At 42.1% G+C, this 19,163-nt stretch overlaps 1 protein-coding gene across 1 annotated transcript in view; it reads right to left on the reverse strand.

The window, feature by feature from the left end:
* TBC1D22B (TBC1 domain family member 22B) overlaps positions 1–19,163 on the reverse strand; it is an 82,027-nt gene that overhangs the window by 33,301 nt on the left and 29,563 nt on the right. Inside the window, exons 7-8 of the mRNA XM_012464330.2 lie at positions 17,342–17,407; positions 12,786–12,900 (exon numbers count right to left, since the gene is read on the reverse strand). Of these exons, the coding sequence (XP_012319753.1) occupies positions 12,786–12,900; positions 17,342–17,407 (181 nt within the window). The remainder of the gene's footprint in view (positions 1–12,785; positions 12,901–17,341; positions 17,408–19,163) is intronic.

Raw genomic sequence — 19,163 nt, forward strand, 5'->3', positions numbered from 1 at the left:
TCTGTGTTTGAATGGTGTGGAAGATGGGTGTGAGGGGATAAAACCAGGGGTGAGAACACATGTTTGGCTGGTTCTGCAATCCATGCCTGACCTAGGGCACGCATGGTGAGAATGAAGAGGAAGAAGCAGATCAAGAAACATTTAGGATGTAAAATCGTCAGAGCTTGGTAAATGATTGGATATGGAAGAGTGAGAAAACAGAATCATGAACGCTTCTTAGCATTTCTGACTTAAGTGACAGAACATGCTGCCAACTAAGAGAAAAGGGTGCCTGGGCGAGGGAAGAAGAAGAGCTGAACACTGAGTCTGAGGAGCCTAGGAATAGCAAAGATTCCCCACGAACAACTGTTCCCTCCTTCTTTCTTGGTGACAGGACCCCTAAGGATACTGGCCACCTGGGACAGACTGTTTTCCAGCCTCACTTGCTTGCTAGGTGTGTCCACAAGATTAAGTTCAGACAAAAGAGAATCAAGTCCCTTGTGCAAGTCATGCACAGCTCTCAGAAATGTTCTCAAACACAAGAAGTATGCCTTCCTTCCTTTCCTTCTCCATACTGGCTGGGAAATAGATGTGATGGCTGGAGCACAAACAGCTCTTAGATCATGAGAAAGAAACGGCAAGCTGAAGACTGCAGAACAAAAGAGAGGAACCTAGATCTCTGATATTTTGGAGCAGCAGATAAGTCCCAGATCACTTACCTCTGGACTTTTAATGTGAGAGAAATAAGCTTTTCTATCTTACTTAAGGAACTGTTACTTGGGTTCCCTGTTATATGCAGCCTAGCTAATCCTAAGTGATCATTTGTGACATAATCAGGTGGAAATGTCATGCAGGGAACTGGACACAAGTCAGAGGTCTGGGAAGGACTTCCTTTCTGAGAGTTCCGTTGCCGTCATGTTTCCAGGTAAAATCTACAGTGAAAAATCCTACTGTGCTGTTTCATGCAGAGGAAAAGAGAATAGGTTATTTGATAATTGGTGTTGCATCTTGTACCTAAAAATATCATCAGACACCACTCTTTGGAAAATAGGAAACATCATGAGCCCTGCTCTTCTACATGATTTCCTTATATGCATCACTTCTGTAGTTCCTGTTAAGCAGTTTATTTTGATGACTGCCACATGGTCAATTATATTGGACCTTAGTATTTTCAGAGCTAGATTAGTATTGCCTAAGCCTAAAAGCTCCTGGAGGAAAGAGTTTAGAATTATACCAGTTGGCCAGGCGTGGTGGTTCATGCCTGTAATCCCAGCACTTTGGGAGGCCAAGGCCAGTGGATTATAAGGTCAGGAGTTCAAAACTAGCCTGGGTCAGGCACAGTGGCTCATGCCTCTAATCCCAGCACTCTGGGAGGCCAAGGTGGGCAGATCACCTGAGGTCGAGAGTTTGAGACCAGCCTGAAAAACATGGCAAAATCTCATCTCTACCAAAAATACAAAATTAGCCAGGCGTGGTGGCACATGCCTATAATCCTAGCTACTCAGGAGGCTGAGTCAGGAGAATTGCTTGAACCCAGGAGGCGGAGGTTGTGGTGAGCTGAGATTGTGCCACTGCACTCCAGCCTGGGCAACAAGAATGAAACTCTGTCTCAAAAAAAAAAAAAAAAAAGGACCAGCCTGGCCAAGATGGTAAAACCCGGTCTCTACTAAAAATACAAAAATTAGCCGGGTGTGGTGGTGGGCGCCTACAATCCCAGCTACTTGGGAGACTGAGGCAGAGAATTGCTTGAACCTAGGAGGCAGAGGTTGCAGTAGCTGAGATTGTGCCACTGTACTCCAGCCTGGGCGACAGAGTAAGATTCTGTCTCCAAAAAAAAAATTATACCACAGTCTCAGAGATAAGATTCCAGAGACTTTATCTTCCCAGGGGTGACACCCACCCCCCAACCCAGCACTGTCACCACTAGACCCAGACACAGCTGGCTTCAGCAGATAAAGAAGCTGCTTAGGGGCAAGGCTAGAGCTATAGACAACTTCTCTAACAACTCACAGAGGAATCACTGGTCTTGCTATTTCCAACTACTTTACAACAAACATGACATAAAATATGAAGGAGGCTTAGATATTATTATTATTTTTTTTTTTGAGACAGAGTTTTGCTCTTATTGCCCAGGCTGGAGTACAGTGGTAAGGTCTCGGCTCACTGCAACCTTCACCTCCCGGGTTCAAGCAACTCTCCTGCCTCAGCCTCCCGAGTAGCTGGGTTTAAAGGCATGCACCACCACTCCCGGCTAATTTTGTATTTTTAGTAGAGACAGGGTTTCTCTATGTTGTTCAGGCTGGTCTCAAACTCCCAACCTGAGGTGATCTGCCCGCCTCGGTGTCCCAAAGTGCTGGGATTACAGGTGTGAGCCACTGCACCCAGCCCTCAGATACTAATTTTTAAAAGTGATAGAGGTGGCAGAGAATAGGTAGGGGAAGAGATATGAGAGAAGCTAAATAATGTCCCAACGGCATGTGGACTCCACAGCTCTACTAGGGCAGATCCCCTATGCCATGATTCAGTGAGATCGGGCAGTGGGGTAAGGCTGCCTGGAGAGACCTGTCCAGGATAATGAGGGCAACTGCTGGCCTGTTCCATAAGAAAGATACTTCAGGCCTCTGCAATAGGGAGAGTCACACCAGGAGGGCCAGAGCAAAAAACCTTTGACAGCAGCTGCCTCATCCAGATATGCCACCATGAGAGAAGTAGAGAAGCATTATTGCCCAGACAAGAAAATTAGGCTTGATGGCCACAATGTTTTATCTATCTCTGTTCAAAAAAGGTGTGAGGCTGGTGAGAAGTCTGTATTTCTTTGAAATGTAATTTATATCTAGCAAATGATAGGTAAATAAGATGTAGTATATCCATAAAATAGAATATTTGGCCATACAAAAGAATGAAGTACTGACACGTGCTACAACATGAATGAATCTTGAAGACACTAGGCTAAGTAAAATAAGCCAGACACAAAAGACTCCATACTGTGTGACTCATTTATACGAAATGTTCAGAATAGGGAAATCCCTAGATACAGAAGATTAGTGGTTGCCCAGGGATACAAGGGATGGAAGGCTCAGGGGTGACGGCTAAAGACTATGAGGATTCCTTTTGGGATGATAAAAACATTTTAAAATTGATTGTGGTGATATGCAACTCTGTAAATATACTAAAAATTATTCACTGTGCCCTTTAAATGAGTGAATTGTTTGGTATATGAAGTACATCCAAATAAAGCTGTTACCAAAAAACTCATGAAAATGTAATTTATAAATTTATTGCAACTTCAATAAAAATTGTATTAGGCAAAGCTTCCCCACTCCTAAATTTGACAAGCTGATTCTCAAGCTCAAATGGATGAACCTGGAAGTAAAAGTTGGCTTACTTCTTTGGACACATACTGTATGAATCCACTTATATAAGGTACCTAAAAAGGTCAAAACTCATAGAAACAGGCAGAAGGGTGGCTGCCAGGGGCTACAGGGAGGGGAACCACAGGGTTGATGTTCAGAGGGTACAAATTTGATAACTTTACGCAAGATGAGTATGTTCCAGAGATCTGCTATACAACATTGTGCCCACAGCTAACAATACTGTATTGTGCACTTCAAAATTTGTTAAGGAGGGCCGATCTCATGTTAAGTGCTGTTATCACTATAAGAAAAAGATTAAAAATAAATAAAATTTAAAAATAAGCTCAACTGGAAAAACAACCAAGACAATATTTTTTTAAAGGATGATGAAAGAGACTAGCCCTAGGGGGAATTAAAAAAAATCACTAATAAAAAATAATTGGCCGGGCGCTGGGCGCGGTGGCTCACGCCTGTAATCCCAGCACTTTGGGAGGCCAAGGCGGGTGGATCACAAGGTCAAGAGATCGAGACCATCCTGGTCAACATGGTGAAACCCCGTCTCTACTAAAAATACAAAAAATTAACTGGGCATGGTGGCGCGTGCCTGTAATCCTAGCTACTCAGGAGGCTGAGGCAAGAGAATTGCCTGAACCCAGGAGGCGGAGGTTGCGGTGAGCCAAGATCGTGCCATTGCACTCCAGCCTGGGTAACAAGAGCGAAACTCCGTCTCCAAAATAAATAAATAAATAAATAAATAAATAATAATTGGCCGGGCATGGTGGCTCATGCCTGTAATCCCAGCACTTTGGGATGCCAAGGTGGTGGATCACTTGAGGCCAGGAGTTCCAGACCAGCCTGGCCAACATGGTAAAACCCCATCTCTACTCAAAAATACAAAAATTAGCCAGGCATGGTGGCACATGCCTGTAGTCCCAGCTACTAGGGGGGCTGTGGTGGAAGGATTGCTTGAACCCAGTGAGCCGAGATTGTACCATTGCACTCTAGCCTGGACAAGAGCATGAGACTCCATCTCAAAAATAAATAAATAAAATAAGAATAAATATCAGTAATAAATAATTTAACAAATTTATAAACTCAAAAAATCTAAGCTGTGTGGTACTGATAGAAATGGAGACAAATGAAATTAAACTGAACAAAGCAGCAGAACCATGTAAATAAAGAAATTCATATAATAGTATGAAGAGAGACTTCACATCAGTGAAACGATGGTATATTATTTATAAATGGTGTTAAAATAATTAGCTATGCAACTGGAATAGTAACTATAAACCTCAGTTCTCACCATAACGGAAAATAAATAACGAATGGAATTTTAAAAGTTAAATGTTAAAGCCACAAGAGTATTAGAAGAAAACATGTGACAGTTTTTGTAACTTTTTTTTTTTTTTTTTTGAGACAGAGTCTCGCTCTGTCACCACCTAGGCTGGAGTACAGTGGTGTGATCTTGCCTCACTGCAACCACTGCCTCCCAGGTTCAAGTGATTCTCCCACCTCAGCCTCCTAAGTAGCTGGGATTATAGGCACCTGCCATCACACTCGGGAAATTTTTGTATTTTTAGTAGAGATGGGGTTTTGCCATGTTGGCCAGGCTGGTCTTGAACTCTTGACCTCAGGTGATCCACCTGCTTCAGCCTCCCAAAGTGCTGGGATTACAGGTGTGAGCCACCACGGAGCCAGTATTTTCATAATCTTGAGGTGGGGAAGGAAAGAGTTCCTAAGCAAGATACCAAATCCAAAAAACGCTAAAGGAGAAGCTGCTTCCTTCAGAGGCTTCATCACAGTTTGCAATTATGTGATGATGTTTGTGAGCCTTCCTACCAGACAGAAAGTGCCACAATGGAAGGCCCACATCTATCTCCTGGCACATAGCTCGATAAATACTGGTTGAATGGGCAAATCTGACCGTATACAAATTAGTAAGTTCTACATAAAGAGACACAATTAGCAAAGTTAAGAGATAAATAAAGGTCTGGGGAAAATATTAGGTTGAACTATATAAAATTCCCATGTTGGGGGGTAAAAAATGGTTGAATATTAACAATTCATGTGATTCAACCTAGTATTTTTAACACATAGCAGATGAAGCATGAATTTATCTGATATACAAAAAGCTCTTACAAAACAAGACAGATCAATAATCCATTAGATAAAATAGGTAAATGATTAAACAAGCAGACCACAAAAGAAACACATGATAATACAGATGAGAAAAGATACATAATATCATTGACCAGTAAGTGGAAACAAAAACTGAAACATGAACCATGGTTTACTGCTAGACAGGTGAAATATACTAGACATCATCCATACACATGTTTTGCTAAGGATGTGAGGAAAAGTGCATCTACACATTTGTGGCTAGAATACAAACTGGTATAAACATTTTTGGATTATACTTTAGTAGTACCTATTTGGCATGCTTTTAGGATTAGTAATTTCACTTCTAGGACTCTTTCAGAGAAATACATATTTTAACAAGTACACAAGAAAATATGTACAAGGATATTCAGTGCAATGTTATTTATTACAGCTAAAAACTGTGGGCAACTTAAATGTCCTTCTAGAGAAGAAAAGTTAAATAAACTATGATTAAGCCTTATTATAGAAATAATGGAATTACTAAAAATAATGAAGTGGATCTATATGTTTGGGCTTGGAAAACTTACTATATGATATGTTTAAATGAACACCAGAAAAATATAGGAAAGTATGAATAGCCTGATTTCATTTTTCTGAACACAGTAAAGGAAAACAATAAATGCAGCTCCATCCATACATAGGAAAAGGTCTGGAAGAACACACAAGAAGTTAACAACAGTAGTTATCTTGCGGGGGGTGTGTATGTGTGTGACTTCTATATTGTTTTGATTTTTTTAATGAGCATACTTCTACAATTTTTTTTAAAAGATGAGGAGCAGTAAGAAAGGTACTGCCTGCTTTAGAGCATTAAATATAATAGGTGAAGCCATTGGAAGTCCAAGGACAAGGATTGAAATTGAGATACCACCAAGTCATATGAAGAGCATAGGTATTAAGGACAAAATACCTAGGTTTGAGTTTGAGAAGCTCATTAAACCCCTGAGTCTTGGATTTTTCACCTTATAAAATGGCTTGATAAGGCCAGACATGGTGGCTCATGCCTGTAATCCCAGCACTTTGGGAGGCCAAGGTAGGCATATCATGAGGTCAGGAGTTCGAGACCAGCCTGACCAACATGGTGAAACCCCATCTCTACTAAAAATACAAAAATTACCAGGGCGTGGTGGTCCATGCCTGTAATCCTAGCTACTCAGGAGGCTGAGGCAGGAGAATCGCTTGAACCCGGTAGGCAGAGGTTGCAGTGAGCCAAGATCGCGCCATTGCACTCCAGCATGGGCAACAAAACAAGATTCTGTCTAACAAATAAATAAATAAATAAAAAGGCTTGATACATCTATCTTAAGGAGATACTGGGCCCTACTAAAGGAAATCAGGTATGTCAAAGATCTTTGCAAATAGTAAAGTACTTTAAAAACCAGCATATTGGCCGTGCGCGGTGACTCACGCCTGTAATCCCAGCACTTTGGGAGGCCAAGGCGGGTGGATCACGAGGTCAAGAGATCGAGACCATCCTGGTCAACATGGTGAAACACTTACTAAAAATACAAAAAATTAGCTGAGCGTGGTGGCGCGTGCCTGTAATCCCAGCTACTCAGGAGGCTGAGGCAGGAGAATTGCCTAAACCCAGGAGGCGGAGGCTGCGGTGAGCCGAGATCACGCCATTGCACTCCAGCCTGGGTAACAAGAGCGAAACTCCGTCTCAAAAAAAAAAAAAAAAAAAACCAGCATAATGCTACTGCTTGTGGCTACTATGTACCTTTAATTTGCATTACTATGAAAGTCCTAGATAGTAGGCTGGCCAAAGTGGCTACTATTTGCATTACTATGAAAGTCCTAGATAGCAGGCTGGCCAAAGTGGCTACTATGTACTTGTAACTTGCATTATGGCTGTATGTTTTAAAAAATATGTCTTTGGCCAGGTGCAGTGGCTCACGCCTATAATCCCAGAACTTTGGGAGGCCAAATGACTTGAGCCCAGGGGTTCAGCACCAGCCTGAGCAACATGGCTAAACTCTGTCTCTACAAAAAATACAAAAATTAGCCAGGCATGGTGGTGGGAGCCTGTAGTCCCAACTACTCTGGAGGCTGAGGTGGGAGGATTGTTTGAGCCTGGGAGATGGAGGTTGCAGTGAACTGAGATCATGCCACTGCACTCCAGTCTGGGTGACAGAGTGAGACTCTGTCCAAAAAACAAACAAAAAAAGTATTTTGTATATATACATGTATGTATGTATATGTGTGTGTGCATGTGTATGTGTGTGTGTATACATACATGTACCTTTCAGAGACACACATGAACATATATTTATGCATAAAATTATATGATGTTTGACACTGAGATTTGCTTCAAAATAATTCACAATGGTGAGGGGGTAGAGAATGGATAGAGATTTAGATAAAACAAAATTGGGACCAGGCATGGTGGCTCACGCCTGTAATCTCAACACTTTGGGAGGCTGAGGCGGGAGAATTACTTGAGTTCAGGAGTTCAAGACAAGCCTGGGCAACATGGCAAAAACTCATCTCTACAAAAAATACAACAAAATAGCCAAATGTGATGGCATGCCCCTGTAGTTCCAACTACCTGGGATGCTGAGGTGAGAGGATAGCTTGAGCCCAGGAGGTTGAGGCTACAGTGAGCCAGGATCATGCCACTGCACTCCAGCCTGGGTGACAGAATGAGACCCTGTCTCAATCAACCAATCAACAAACAAATAATACTTTATCTTTTATTTATTATTATTTTTTGAGATGGAGTCTCCCTCTGTTGCCCAGGCAGGAGTGCAGTGGCATGATCTCGACTCACTGCAACCTCTGCCTCCCGGGTTCAAGAAATTCTCCTGCTTCAGCCTCTCCAGTAGCTGAGATTACAGGCGCATGCCACCGTATCCCACTAATTAGTAAATAATACTTTATTGTTAAAAAATGCTAACAATCATCTGAGTCTTCAGTGAGTCATAATCTTTTTGCTGGTAGAGGATCTTGCCTCAATGTTGATGGCTGCTGACTGATCAGGATGGTGACTGCTAAAGGCTAGGCTGGTTGCGACAATTTCTTAAGACAGTAGTGAACTTGGCCACACTGATTTGACTTTTTCTTTCACAAAAGATTTCTCTGTAGTGTGTGTTCTATTTGATAACATTGTGCCCACAGTAGAACTTCTTTCAAAACTGAGGTCAGTCTCTTGTCTGCCACCATGTAAGACGTGACTTTGCTTCTTATTCGTCTTCTGCCATGATTGTGAGGCCTCCCCAACCATGTGGAACTTTGGCTGGGGAACAGACCAGGGAATCAGTGGCTTCGGAGAGGAGTCACAAATTAAATCTCAGCTAATGAACCTTATTCGATCTGTAAGAACCTTGATGAGAGTGCCATTGATAATAGTAAACTCAACTACAATGTGTTTCTTTTATTATTTGAATGAGTATCAATGGAGGAAATGGAGACTCAGAAGACATGCCAGCAGAAGTTATTACTTCAGTCATTATTGGAATATTTATATCTTAGCTGGCTCACCTTGCATTTGACAAAAATGTAAAGCTGAAAATAAAACCAGACTTTCTATTTATCTAAAAAAAATAAATAAATGAAGTCAATCTGGCCAGGTGTGGTGGCTCACTCCTTTGGGAGTCTGAGGCAGAAGGACTGCTTGAGGCCAGGAATTAAAGACCAGTCTGGGCAACACAATGAGACCCCCATCTCTACAAAAAATAGAAAAATTAGCTGGGTATGGTGGTGCACACCTGTAGTCCTAGCTACTCAGGAGGCTAAGGCAGGAGAATCACTTGAGCCCAGGAGTTTGAGGTTACAGTTTGAGCTATGATTACACGACTGCATTCCAGTCTGGGCAACAGAGTGAGACCCTGTCTCCAAATAAATACATAAATACATAAAAAAAAAAAAAATTAAAGTCGACCTTCTCAAACCCTGCCACTGCTTTACAATTGAGTTTATGTAATATTCTAAATCCTCTGTTGTCATTCAAATGTTCACAGCATCTTGACCAGGAGGAGATTCCATCTCAAGAAAGTATGTCAGCTATAGCTTTATTAAATTACTAAATATATTTCCTAAATGATAAGACTCAGGAGTTGAAATGACTCCTTGATCCATAGGCTGTGGAACAGATGTTGTGTTAGGTATGAAAACATTAATCTCCTTGTGGATCTCCATCAGAGCTCTCGGGTGTCTACATTTATTGTCAATGGACACTGATATTTTGAGAGAAATCTTTTTTGTGAGCAAGAGGTCTCAACAGTGGCCTTAAAATATTCAGTAAACCGTGCTATAAATAGATGTCCTGTCATCCAAGCTTTGTTTTTCCACTTATAAAGCATAGGCAGAGTATATTTTGCATAATTCTTAAGGGCCCTACGGTTTTTGGAATGGTAAATGAGCATGAGCTTCAACTTAAAGTCACCAGCTGCCTTAGCCCCTAGCAAGAGTCAGCCTGTCCTTTGAAGCCAGAAATTTAATATTTCTGTCTAGCTATCTAAGTCCTAGATAGCAGGCTGGCCATAGTGGCTACTATGTACTTGTAATCCCAACTTCTCAGGAGGCCAAGATGGGAGGGACACTTGAGCCATGAGTTCAAGACCAGCCTGGACAACATACCAAGACTCCCTCTCTACAAAAAAATTTTTTTAAAAAAGTTAGCCAGGTGTGGTGGGTGTGCCTCTGCAGTTCTAGCTACTCAGAAGGCAGGAGGATTGCTTTAGCCAGAGTATAAGGTTATAGTGTGCTAAGGTCATGCCACTGTCTCTTAAAAAAATACTTAAATTTTAAAAAGAAAGTCTTGGATGGCATCTTTTTCTAAGAGAAGACTGTTTTGTCTATACTGAAAATCTGCGGTTTAGTGTACCACCTTCATCAATGGTCTTAGCTAGATCTTCCGGATAACTTGCTGTGGTTCCTACATGAGCGCTTGTTGCTTCACCTTGCACTTTCATGTTATGGAGATGGCTTCTTTCCTTAAACTTCATGAAAACCAGCTTCTGCGAGCTTCAAACTTTTCTTCTGCAGCTTCCTCACCTCTCTTGGCCTTTATGGAAGTGAACAGAGTTACGGCCTTGCTCTGGGTTAAGCTTTGGACTAAGGGAATGTTGTGGCTAGTTTGATTTTCTATCCAGAACACTAAAACTTTCTCCATATCAGCGATAAGGCTATTTCTCTCTCTTATTATTTGTGTGTTCACTGGAGTAGCACTTTTAATTTCCTTCAATAACTTTTACTTTGCTCACAATACAGCATGCTGGCACACGAGGCATAGCTTTCAGCCTGCCTCCTCCGCTTGTGACATGCCTTCTTCACTAAGCTTAACCATTTAGAGCTTTTGATTTAAAGTGAGAGACATGTAACTCTTCCTTTCCCTTGAACACTTAAGAGCCATTGCAGGGTTACTAATTGACCTAATTTGAATATTGTTGTGTCTCAGGGAATAGGGAGGCCCAAGGAGAGGGAGATGGGGAAGGACCAGCCAGTGGAACAGTCAGAACACATACAACATTTATAAATTAAGTTCACTGTCTTATATAGAGGCAGTTCATGGCACCCTGAAAGAATTACAATAGTAACATCAAAGTTCACTGATCACAGATGACCATGACAGATATAATAATAATGAAAAGTTAAAAATACTGTGAGAATTACCAGAATATGACACAGAGACACAAAGTGAACACAGACTTTTGGAAAAATGGCACTGATAGATTTGCTCGATGCAGGGTTGCCGTAAATCTTCAATTTATAAAAATGCAATTCCTGCAAAGTTCAGTAAAACAAGATATGCCTGTACCAAGATCAGAAAGCAATCATACCTATCACAGAAAGGCACACTGCTTGATGGGATTGAAGTAGTAATGGGATGGGCACCTGAAGAAGGTGAAGACATGCTTGGAACAAAATATAAATGGTAGCTAACAAGATAATTAAATATCTAATCAGAACTACAGCTGCTGAGGATTATTTTTAACTGGCATAACACTGTTAGCAAGATTTCATGATAGCATTTAGACTTCAAATGCAGATTAATGAATGGATTAATACCATCCTAGGCTCATTCTTCAATACTATCTTAGAAAATTACTACTGAAAGAAGCAAGTAAAAAATCCCCACAGATCAGCTGAACTACTCTCTTGATAAAAATTAAACAACATAGTAGAATTACGCTATTTCAAAAAGTTGATCTATTAAGGGAGGTTGGGGAGGGGGTAAAAAGTCCTCTAGAAAAAGTTTTCTTAGTCAGTTGCCTTAATTTTTTGAGATTGTCTCATGAAAGATCTCATCATCCATTTGAGCCTCAACAGAAAACCTGGATAAGATAGACCAAGTGAGACATTTCTCATGCTCTCCCCTCCAAAGAGCCCCACTCTCACCCAGTTCTCATTACCCAACCCCACAACCTCTCCAAATGGCTTCCTCCAAAAACCACAATCATCTACCACCCTCAGAGTCTAAAGAAAATGATTTTAGTTCTAGCTCTACCACTAATAAGAAGACAGAGAATCTCATAACTTATCAGTGAAATGAGGGATTAGATGAATGGCTTTCTTCTAAGATCTCTTTCGATGTTCTTATTCCTACATGAGCTTCTCCTTACCTAAGGAAACAAAGTATCAGGCCATGGCGGATGGGTTTTCCTGTGACTCTCTCAGAACAAGTGATTAAGGAAACCAAAAAGGAGAAACACAGGATCCTCAGCTCCTTTAAGACTTTGCTTAATTTAGGCTGGCTGCCTGGCAGTGGCTGGGACTACAAGAAAACCTAACTGCTGCTATGAAATCTAATCTCTCTCCAAAGTGACAAGAACCCAGTGGGGTGAGAGGTGAAGAAGGAGTGGGGAGAAATCAAGGTCCTGGAGTTCTCATTGGCTTGTTTCATCATTTCCCATACGTGCTGGGTTCTGGTGTCACAACCTTTTGTCCTCTGCACATCCACATCCTGCTCCTAAGATATAGCAAGTAAACTGGAGTATGCAGGCCTGATGTCCAATCTAAAATTCCAGTTTACATGGATGAGGGCCTGCACTGGAAACAAGTTCAAAATAATCCTAAAATAATCTCAAATAAAGCATCAAACCACAGAACATAAATATATTAATGTGGTCATTTTTGTGACAAAGCAGGTCTTTTTAGGTGAGATCTGTGACCATCTTAAGAGATAAATTCCAGGCAGCAACCGCTGTTAAAAGTAGTTTTGGCTGTGTATTCTAAAGGCACTATCTATTTTCTAGCAAGGCATACCCACTGGCTGCACTCTGGGGAAAAACAAACAGACAGATGGCAGATAAGAAAGAGCAACAGCTTGTTCAACTTGGTACTAATGCTTCTTACCCACATATTCTGAGAGGAAGACGACAAAGAATGGAGTGACCAGGTCATTAATTCCCTGGACATACCCACTGGCAGGGTGTCGGATGGCCCAAATAAATAGAATTCTTTCAAAGATCTAGGAAAATGAGAAAGAAAGACACGAGTGTTAAATCATGGGGACACACTCCCTCCATTTACCTACTTCACAATTTACCTCTGGATTGGTGTAGAATTTTCAGGAAAATTTAAAAATACCGTGAGATAAAGAAGTATATAAATGCAAAAAGTTTCTAATACACTAATTGTTTTCAAGTAGGGGTGGATTACTTCTCGCTCTTTATTCATTTCTTCATTATCTGGTCACCACAGTATGAAATTGGAAAAAGGAAAGAACAGCATCCCAAATGACTTAGACAACATTTGGGATGAATGCTGTTAATTCAAGTCACCACATTCTCATCTGTAGATACTGTTTCCTATTTCCAAGAGCAAGATATCAGAACATCCTAGTTCTGATACTTTTCCTAATTTTTTGGGGGGGTCATTATAGGATTTATAGAGGAAATACCTTTTCTAACACCCTCCCCTCTCCCTGCTGAGAAGGAAGGAGGTTTAGATTTAATTCTAACCCAGCCTGACTAGGACCAAGTGACAGTCTATACATTGCAGGAAGTCACTTCACATATCAGGATGCAACTCAGACGTTTGCTAAGGATAAGAAGTCAAATAAACAAAATCCTATGGACTCCTACAGCTGGGAACAGAGGAACCAGTCAGTGCCCCCATGGGCAAAGCCATGGGGTTTAGCATATTAGCCATAAGAAGCCAGAGGCCCGGTCTGGGGAGAAAATAAAGATCTTCATGGTCCCTTTAGAGAATCATGCCCTGTCCCACTCAACTATACTCCCCTCACTTTCATTAGGCCCTCTGAGCTTCTCCCCATCATCTCTCAACCTGATGATAACCATTGCCTGGTTTCATCCTGGTGACCACAACTCCTGAGTCTGACACATTCTTGAGACTGATTTTGTCTGGGCTGCCTCGTGTCTCTGTGGACCACACCAGGGGGATGGCAGAGGTGATGGTGAGCACATGCCGATGATAGGGTAGGAGATTAGAAAGCACATGGACTCAGAAGAATCTCAGTCAGTCACCTCTGCATCAGATTCAAGAGGCCCTCTCAAGCAGGTGCAAGGGAGAAAAACCTCCCAGGGAGACCAATAAACAGGAAATGGTTATATGGTTTTTGGAGACGGTTATCTAGTAGACGAACGTAGAGGATCTAGAGACATAAAAGATGCTTCCCAGCCCCTGTGTCACAGATAGTTGTGTCTACAGCTGGCAAACAGAGCTGAAAAACGGTTTCTTTCACTGTCAACACTGCTGCCTTTATAGGCAGTGAGAACAAAGCCCTCCCTTGAAGGGAGCTGGCTCTCTGCCTTCACTAGACCTACCCATTTGCTTTGTGTGGTTGAGGAAAGGGAATAGCACTCTCATTTGTGTTAGGCCCAACATTCTAATGGAGCGCTCTTACACTCTGTTTCCTCTCTGTTGCTAAATGACCCCTCTACCTTGAAAATGCAGCCAAAGCTAGAACCATCACGTTCAGAAAAACCTCAATAATTCCCTACCTCTCTTTCTTTGTACCTTCTTGTGACCTGGGCTGTCTAGATGCCTCTGTTAAAAAGCTCCTCCAGGTTGATCTTTCCAAAGGACTTAGAAGGGCTTCCACTCTATACGATCAGCCTCTTGTAAATACTCAAATCCTTGGCACCTGGCTGTAACAATGGCCAAGTACATGGAAGCTAGCTGTTCAGAATCAGGAGACCTGCGATAATCCCTCTCTAGTAAAGGTGGGATAACACAGACACTCACACCGTAAAAGTGAAATGGCCAAAGAGATGGAAACTGAAGAGCACCAAGCCTGGTAATCGGGGGAGACCATGGGATGTTCACTACAGAAAAAAGTCTCGGATAATCCTGCTTTATAGAGAGGAGCAGACAGGAGAACCCCTGGAGGTTTTCCTATGTTTCTTCTACTAGTGTGGGTAATTCTTATATACTATAGTCAATTCTCAAATATCTTTCAGGTTTTCAAAGCAAGCCTTTCTGTATTCAGTGTTACTTCGTTCTTCGCTCCTTGGTTGGCATTTTTACTCTGTTTCAGACAACCAAAGACTGGATGGTGGCTCACGCCTTGTAACTCCAGCATTTTGAGAGGCAGAAACAGGAAGATTGCTTGAGGCCAGGGGTTCAAAATCAGTCCTGGGCAACAAGCAAGACCTCAACTCTACAAAGAATTATTAGAAAAAAATTACCCAGGTGTGGTGGTGCATGTTTGTAGCCCCAGCTACTTGGGAAGCTGAGGCAGGAGGACTGCTTGAGCCCAGGATGTAGAGGCTGCAGTGAGCTATGATCATGCCATTGCACTCTAGCTCGAGTGACAGAGTGAGACCCTGTCTCTTAAAAAAATTAAAATTAATAAAAAAATTTAAAGATGACTGTAGCCTGCTAGATGAAAAGGTAATTCAGGGAGAATGGGAAGAATAAAGTTTGAGTTCCCACGTTTGTATTCAGGATGCACTAAGAGAAGCCATCCCTGCCCCATCTTTTTTTTTTGAGACAGTGTCTCAAAAACCCAGGCTGGAGTGCAGTGGCACAATCATGGCTCATTGCAGCTTCGACCGCCTGGGCTCATGAGATCCTCCCACTTCAGCCTCCTGAGTAGCTGGGACTGCAAGCACACACCATCATGCCTGGCTAATTTTGTAAATTTTTTTGAGACAGGGTATCACTATGTTACCCAGACTGGTCTCAAACTCCTGGGCTCAAGCAATCCCTCTGGCCTTGGCTTCCCAACGTGCTGGGATTATAGGAGTTAGTCACCATGCCTGGCTGAGAAGTCTTTTGGTTTTTTTTTTTGAGATGGAGTTTTGCTCTTGTTGCCCAGGCTGGAGTGCAATGGTGCAATCTCAGTTCACCGCAATCTCAGCTCACCGCAACTTCCGCCTCCCGGATTCAAGTGATTCTCTTGCCTCAGCCTCCTGAGTAGCTGGGATTACAGGATCCCACAATAACACCCAGCTAATTTTGTATTTTTAGTAGAGACGAGGGTTCCTCCATGTTGGTTAGGCTGAACTCGAACTCCCGAACTCAGGTGATCTGCCCACCTCAGCACCTCCAAATGCTGGGATTACAGGTGTGAGCCACTGCACCCGGCCTGAGAAGCCTTTTAAACTGACTACTTTCCCCATCTCCAAATTTAGAGTAAGCATGCACAGGTAAAAGTATCTGAAAATCTCCAAGTTAAAATGAGAAATAAGCAGGGCTGAGCCACAGAAAACGGTATGGGAGGATAAAGGGATCGTGAATGGCTTTTTAGCTTCCTTTGAGCTGAATCTTATGGGTAAAATAATAGTGTTACCCTCAAAATCTTCTTTATGCAATGGGTAAGTCACAAGGGACCCCACCAGTGGAGACATCTTTATTTAAACAAAATTATAACTATAACCCAAAGTCAAATGGAAATTGTTTTCAGCATTTTAACCACCCTCCCTCTCTGAGAACTGAAAGTTCAATTCAAAGAGCACTAACATTGTTCTGGCTACTGTAAAGCTGCAAAGGAAATCCCTAATCTTAAGTTTATAGTTACTGCTTGGGTCAAAACATAATAGTCCCACTGACACTTTCCATGTACTTCATTAACTTGTTAGGTCTCAAAATATAACTATTAATTCCACTTCTGAATATATACCCAAAAGAATTTAAAACAGGGATGCAAACAGATAGTCACATACCCATACTAGCAGCAGCATTACTCACAATAGCCAAAAGGTAAAAGCAACCCATGTGTCCACTGACAGATGAATGGCTCAACAGTATGTGTTACATATGTACAATGGAATATTATTCAGCCTTTAAAAAGGAAGGAAATGGACACATGCAACAATAGGGATGAACCTTAAAGACATTATGCTAAGTGAAACAGGCCAGTCACAAAGTCACAAAAGGACAAATATTGTATGATTCCACTTATTTGAGGTACCTGGAGTAGCCGAATTCTTAAGAGACAAATCGAATGGAGGCTGCTGGGGAAGGGAGTTAATATTTAATGGGTACAGAGTTTCAGTTTGGGAAGATGAAAAATGTTCTGGAAGTGGATGGTGATGATGGTCATACAACAATGTGACTGTACTTAATGCCACTGAGCTGTACACTAAAAATTGGTTGAGACAGTAACTTTTATATTATGTATATTTTACCACAATTTACAAAATCACTACTTAAATCTTGATAAAGTAGAGCAAATACAGGAATAGGAATTCTAAGATGTGGGTTCTTCATTCTGCCACCAGGTAGCCTCAAGATGCTGAGCAAGTTTCTCAGCCTTTCAGAATGTTACTCCGCTCACAGGTTTGTTATGAAGATCAAGTGAGAATGCATGAAACCATGCTCTGAACAAACCAAAGCTGCATATATGAACATAGGGTACTATTAGGATTAGCTGCAAACCTGTAAACAGGTACCACAAAACTATGTGGGGAGAAGCACCAAAGAACATTAAGTAATTCCCTCACCTCTTGTACAAGTGGTTGCTGGAACAGCGGAATGAGAGGATTCGTCCTTGGAATGTCAATGTGAATCTGAAAAACAGAAGGCAAGTCCAAAAACACAAATGCCAGTTTGTTCTTTTGACAAGTTTTTTTTTTTTTTTTTGAGGCAGAGTCTCACTCAGCCGCCCAGGCTGGAATGTAGTGGCACGATCTCGGCTCACTGCAACCACCGTCTCCCGGGTTCAGGCGATTCTCCTGTCTCAGCCTCCCGAGTAGCTGGGATTACAGGAACCCATCATCATGCCCTACTATTTTTTGTATTTTAGTAGAGATGGGGTTTCATCATGTTGTCCAGGCTGGTCTTGAACTCCTGACCTCAAGTGATCTACCTGCCTCAGCCTCCCAAAGTGCTAGGATTACAGGCATGAGCCACCACGCCCAGCCAGTTGTTAATTTTTTTTTTTTAAAGAAATAGGAATCAAAGTAGTAAGAGAGCTCAATTTATCTTCAGAAAGACGTGACTGACACAGAAAAAAATCTAGTTATACCTACCTGCCCATGTGGAACATACTTCCATGATAGCAGTAGCATATTGAACAGTGAGGAGACCTCTCAATAGAAACCACTTAAGTCAAATGGCAATAGGCTTCACAGCCTAAGGGGTTTTTCTTATTGCTCTGAAGTCTGTTTCAATTTGGGCTGGGCATGTATGCAGCAGGTATGATCCAAGTAGATACCCTTCTTTTAGAATCTTACTCATCAATAGTTTCTAAGAACTAAAAGAGCTCAGAAAGCTGCAAAAATGTCCTAAAACAGGGAACCAGAGAAGGACTTGTTTATGAAGTCAAGACATATAAGAAGTGGGGAAGGGCCAGGGGCAGTGGCTCATGCCTGTAATCCCAGCACTTTGGGAGGCTGAGGTGGGTGGGTCACTTGAAGTCAGGAGTTTGAGACCAGCCTGGCTAACATGGTGAAACCCTGTCTCCACTAAAAATATAAGAATTAGCTGAGCATGATGGCACATGCCTGTAATCCTGGCTACTCGGGAAGCTGAGGCAGGAGAATCACTTGAACCCGGGAGCGGAGGCTGCAATGAGCTGAGATCGTACCACTGCACTCTAGCCTGGGCAACAGAGCGAAACTGCATCTCAAAAAAAAAAAAAAAAAGAAGTGGGGATAGACCAAAAGGAGTTGCCCTTTAGTAACCAAAGCTGAAAGTTCTTACTTCCGTCACCTAAGACATCAGTATGGTCCATTTCAACTCAGAGATTTCCCAATGCTCAGTCTAACTATGTAAAAGACTGTGGCAGCAGCAGCAGCAGAGGCTACTTCAGTTCTTGAGGCTTGTTGTAGATAGCTGCCCACCTTCCACTTTCTGCAACCCCTGGTCTACTCTTCTCCTCCCTCTACATGTGATGCTGGGAGCAAACCTTTCCACAGACCATGAGGACTGCTATGGGCAATGACAGAAGACTCCCTGTCAAGACTACTGACAGCTACAGCTCCTACAGACAGTCAGAGGTGCCGAACCAGCACTACAGCTGCCAGAAAGAATACTGATGTCATAGTCCAGAGGGACTGGACCGCTGCTAAGTGAGCTTTTCTTTTCTCTCCATGCTCAATAACTCTTACTACTCACAGTGTGGTTGGTGGACCAGCAGCAGCAGCGTCACCAGGGATCACGTTAGAACTGCAGGCTTTACCTGAGACCCACAGACTCAGAATCCGCATTTTCTCATAATCTCTAGGTGAGATCTTATCAAGATCCTGGGTGATTCGTATGTTCATTAAAGTTTGAGAAGCACTGCCACTGAGTAGTGCCAAAAACGTCTATTTAAAATGGCTA

This window comes from Aotus nancymaae, unplaced genomic scaffold, assembly GCF_030222135.1.
Source record: "Aotus nancymaae isolate 86718 unplaced genomic scaffold, 86718_ANA_hifiasm-v0.15.2.pri h1tg000040l, whole genome shotgun sequence".
NCBI classification, from domain to species: Eukaryota; Metazoa; Chordata; class Mammalia; order Primates; family Aotidae; genus Aotus; species Aotus nancymaae.